We start from the raw sequence: 5,039 nt of genomic DNA on the forward strand, positions 1-5,039 counted from the left end.
GAGCCACAACTACTGAGCCCGCGTGCTGCAACTACTGAAGCCCGTGTGCCTAGAGCCCCTGCTCTGCAACAAGACAAGCAACCACAATGAGAAGCCCGCGCACCGCAACGAAAAGTAGCCCCCGCTCACCGCAACTAGAGAAAGCCTGTGCGCAGCAGCAAAGACCCAACACAGCCAAAAATAAATAAATAAATTTATTTAAAAAAAAAAAAGTAGAGACCCTAAGAAAGGCTTTAGAAAGGGATGTGTCCAGGGCAGGGGCAGGGTGCTTTGGTGAACTACCTATTGCCATTGGCGACTTTAGGGCCCCCAAGACAGACGTTCCCCACTCCTATTCCTTAGCTCCAAGAAGAACGGAATTTTCCTCTATAACAGCAGCAGCCGTGACACTCTTGGGCTCTCTTTATTTTTGTTTTGTTTTGTTTTTGGCTGCGCCGTGCAGCATGCGGTATCTTACTTCCCCGATCAGGGATTGAACCCGCGCCCCCTGCAGTGGAATCGCGGAGTCCTAACCCCTGGACTGCCAGGGAATTCCCTCTTGGGCTCTCTTTAAAATACACCTTAGGATATTAAGGGCTCTGAGAAATCCTGCAGGAAAGAGCCTATTTCATTTTAACTAAGCACTTTCCAGACACATTTGGCCTCAGAACCCTTTTTTTGTGTGGTGTACCTCATGGGACCAATATCCCCAAGAACACCTGTTAGGAAATGCTGCTGTAGGGAAAAGTGTGTGGATTTTGGGACCCAATAGGCCATGGTTTGATTCCTGCTCTGTGACCTATTTGGTGTCGGACCTCGGGCAAGTCACTTTGTTTCCCAGAGCCTCCTTTTCCCCAGTCATTGTGAGAACTGGGGAAAATATGTGGGTAAAGCATGTGGCTAGCTCTCTGTTCTCTCTGTTCTTGCTGCATGCCTCTCCTGTGCCAGGCCTGATCCTACGTCTTCCCCTGAGCCAGGCTCTCTGCATGACAGACTCCACGTGGGCTGCTGAAGAGGTAGTTAGGTAATGGGCTTGGTGGAACTTTGACTGGATTTCTTTTCTGGGAACACAGCATGTGATGCTCGTCACTTGGTACCCTCGTTGACCTTGGCACAATGGACAACAGAAACGCCCAGATGTACGTGGAGTGTAGGATCAAGGCTCCAGAGGCCCAGCCAAGTCCTGGCCTGAGGACTGCCAGCAACACAGCTGGTGTTGAGCCCACCATATCAGAAGTCAGCCAGGTAGGGATCTGCATCTCTACTCCCAGCAGCCACCTTTCCTTTCCCCTGCCCAGGTTTCCTTCCCTCCCCAACTGCTTTAATTAAGCCTCTATTATAAGTGGCACAAAACTCAATTCAAACTGGATTGGGCAGGAATGAGAACACATCAGCCTGCATAACTGACAAATCTACCTGTAGACTTCAGGTATGGCTGGATCAAGGTGCTAAATGAGTGTCTCTTGGCTCTGCCTTCCTCTGTGGCATTCCCAGGCAGGCCCTCTCTGCAAAATGGCAAGAATTGCCCTGGCCACTCCAGGCTTAAATCTTCCCATCTTTCATCCTCTGGCTTAGCATTCCCAACAGGAGGAGAGCCTCTTTGCAGTAGCTGAAGAAAGTCTCTGGTATCAGTGTCATTGGCCCAGGTTGTAGTCATATGTTTATCCCTGAACCAGTCACCGTGGCAGGGCAGAGTGGCCTGGATCTCTTGGTATCATGGAACCAGAGGTGGTGCTCAGCTGGCTCCGCTGAGCCGCATGGGCCGAATGGAGACAGGAAGTTCCCCATAAAAGAATGTTGGCTTTGTTACCAAAAGAGATGCTGGCTGGGTGAGCAAAACAAGAATTGCCTACTTACTTCCATGGCCTTTAGCCTCCCCGTCCCTTATATCCTTTATCCCCTGACAGCTGCTCAAAGCTTCCATCTGTGACCCTCCTCATCCCCTAGCCTGCAACCTAAGCTCTCATTGCTCTTCTTGGCCTCTTCCCATCCCCCCAAAAATTTTGTTTAAAGTGCCAAGTGGCATGAATTGAAGAGCACAAAGAAGATCTTCCTTTCTGTGTCCCCAGAGCCAAAAATGTCACCATAAAAAAAAGTCAACACTCCCTTGGGTTAAGTATCACCCTCTCCCTGTAGCCTCTGTTATAAATCATGGCTTCTCCTAGGCCCCCGGAAAGGGCCTGAAATGGGGGTCTTGGAAGGAGGCTGGGGTAGACATTCAGGGCTTCCTTTACCTGCCCATTTATTTTTCCAATGCGCATAGTCAGGGGGTCTCAGTGCCACCACTTAACCAGCTGTATGACCTTGGGCATGTCACTGCAGCCCTTTGAGCCTCATGGGCTCATGTGTGTCATGTCGAGGATTAACTGGGTTACGTCCCTGGAGGCACCTGACACTGGCCCTGCCCCGTGGTAGATGCCCTTAGTGTCGGCTCACAGTGCAAACTTGTATTATCAACTGATTGAGCCAGGTTGCCTGGAGTTTGCTGACTCAGGCGAGGCTTGGAGCTGCCTCTGAGTCACTGACTCAAGGTCACCCAACTAGAGAGTGATGGGCATCAAAACCCAGCTCCAGAGCCTGAGCTCTGAAGTAGCGGAAATTGTGGAAGCCTCTCTCGGAACCTGTGAGGGTCTTGAAGCCCCCCAGGGCACTCTGTCAAGTTGTCCTCAGTGGCATCCCCTTGGCCCAGGTACTACTCTGGACTCCAGGTTCACGCTGGAGCCACCGGTGCTGACTGAGCCTCTCTCCCCCTGCCCCTTGTCTCCTCCTCGCCTCTCTCCAATGTCTTCCCCAGTTAGGCATGGGATCTCCCCATCCCTGAGGCCAGGACGATGCCAGAGAGCGGGAGAATCCCTCCAGAATGGGCCAACACTTGAGCCAGTGCCATGGACATCTTCGTTCTAGGTTGTGTTTCCAGATGCTGAAGGGATAGACAGTGGGAAGCAGCCCTCATCAGAACCAGGAGAGCCAGAGGACGTGCCCAGACACAGAGAGGCATCAGAGGAGGGGTCTCTGGAGCTCAGCACCCAGCAGCAGATGCCTCCGGCGGGGCCAAGGTGAGCCGGGGGCTTCCCTGAGAGCAGCTCCAGGAGAGAATCCCCTGTGACACACCTGGTGGTGGGGGAGAGAAGGGACAACTTCCAGGCTAAGGTGGATCCACCCAGTCACAGCCCCTGTACTTCTCTGTCATAGCACGAATCACACTAAATAATTATTCATGTTGACCTTTTGTCTGAGCTCCCCCACTAGACCACAAACTTCTGTGATGTGTCTTGTTCAAGGGGCATTTATGTCTTGTTTAACCTCACATCCCTCATGCCGGGGACTCTGCCTGTAGTAGATGCGCAATAAATACGTATTCACTGAATTCATAGAAGAATGAACAAAAGAGAGGCTGAGAGACACAGAAACACACAGTTATGTGGAATTATTGTTATTACTTTCTAAATATTGTATACATCTTTAAGCTTGTCTACAGTGAGAATATATTCTTTTTAAAAAGAGAAAATGGAGAGAGAGCCAGAGAGAGGCAAAGTGAAAGACTTGGGAGACTGGTCAGCTTATCATTTAAATTTGATTATAACCAAAAACCTCTAAATAATCTCTTCTACACGATAAGTTAGGGGAATTAATCAAAGCCAGGTGTTAGCACCCCTGAGACAGGCGCTGCGCACCGTGCTGGCGGAAATAGAAACCATTTCCACACATCTGCTTACACAGCTTGGCAATTTGTTCCAACTGCTTTAAAACTGTCTTTAACCTCATCTATTTCTAGAAATATCTAGGAAGTAAGTGCACATTCAGGCAAAGTTTTATGCACAAAGATTTCCACATTATTTTGAATGCTAAAAAATTGGAAATGCCAACGTGCACCAAATGCTCACAATAGGGGGATGGTTAAGTAAATTACGATGATCTATAAAATAGAGAATTTTGGGCTTCCCTGGTGGCGCAGTGGTTGGGAGTCCGCCTGCCGATGCAGGGGACGCGGGTTCATGCCCCGGCCCGGGAGGATCCCACATGCTCAGCCATGGCCGCTGAGCCTGCGCGTCCGGAGCCTGTGCCCCGCAACGGGAGAGGCCACAACAGTGAGAGGCCCGCATACCAAAAAAAAAAAAAAAGAGAGAATTTTAGGGGACTTCCCTGGCGGTCCAGCGGTTAAGACTCCACGCTTCCACTGAAGGGGGCGCAGGTTCAATCCCTAGTCAGGGAACTAAGGTCCCACATGCCACACAGTGCGGCCAAAAAGTAAAAAAAAAAAAGAGAGAGAGAGAGAGAGAATTTTATACTTTCATTAAAAAGCATGCTTATGAAATATTTTTGGCATGGGAAAAATTTAGATTATACTGTTAATTGAAAAAATTGCAAAATTGTATTCGCAATATAACTAGGTAAAATTATGTAATTATTGAAGATGGTATTTAAATTAATCCCCATTAAAAATATGTATGGGGGGCTTCCCTGGTGACACAGTGGTTGAGAGTCCGCCTGCCAATGCAGGGGACGCGGGTTCGTGCCCCGGTCTGGGGGGATCCCACATGCCGCGGAGCGGCTGGGCCCGTGAGCCACGGCCGCTGAGCCTGCGCGAGAGAGAATTTTAGGGGACTTCCCTGGCGGTCCAGCGGTTAAGACTCCACGCTTCCACTGAAGGGGGCGCAGGTTCAATCCCTAGTCAGGGAACTAAGGTCCCACATGCCACACAGTGCGGCCAAAAAGTAAAAAAAAAGAGAGAGAGAGAGAGAGAATTTTATACTTTCATTAAAAAGCATGCTTATGAAATATTTTTGGCATGGGAAAAATTTAGATTATACTGTTAATTGAAAAAATTGCAAAATTGTATTCGCAATATAACTAGGTAAAATTATGTAATTATTGAAGATGGTATTTAAATTAATCCCCATTAAAAATATGTATGGGGGGCTTCCCTGGTGACACAGTGGTTGAGAGTCCGCCTGCCAATGCAGGGGACGCGGGTTCGTGCCCCGGTCTGGGGGGATCCCACATGCCGCGGAGCGGCTGGGCCCGTGAGCCACGGCCGCTGAGCCTGCGCGTCCAGAGCC

General features: G+C 49.7%; 1 protein-coding gene across 1 annotated transcript in view; it reads left to right on the forward strand.

Annotated features, from left to right (window-relative positions):
- Positions 1 to 1,095: 1,095 nt before the first annotated feature.
- LOC114485939 (spermatogenesis-associated protein 21-like) overlaps positions 1,096 to 5,039 on the forward strand; it is a 5,924-nt gene continuing 1,980 nt past the window's right edge. The window contains exons 1-2 of the mRNA XM_028487798.2: positions 1,096 to 1,224; positions 2,884 to 3,035. Coding sequence (XP_028343599.1) covers positions 1,096 to 1,224; positions 2,884 to 3,035 — 281 coding nt within the window. The remainder of the gene's footprint in view (positions 1,225 to 2,883; positions 3,036 to 5,039) is intronic.

The sequence above is a fragment of the Physeter macrocephalus genome, chromosome 3, assembly GCF_002837175.3.
Source record: "Physeter macrocephalus isolate SW-GA chromosome 3, ASM283717v5, whole genome shotgun sequence".
Classification (NCBI taxonomy): domain Eukaryota; kingdom Metazoa; phylum Chordata; class Mammalia; order Artiodactyla; family Physeteridae; genus Physeter; species Physeter macrocephalus.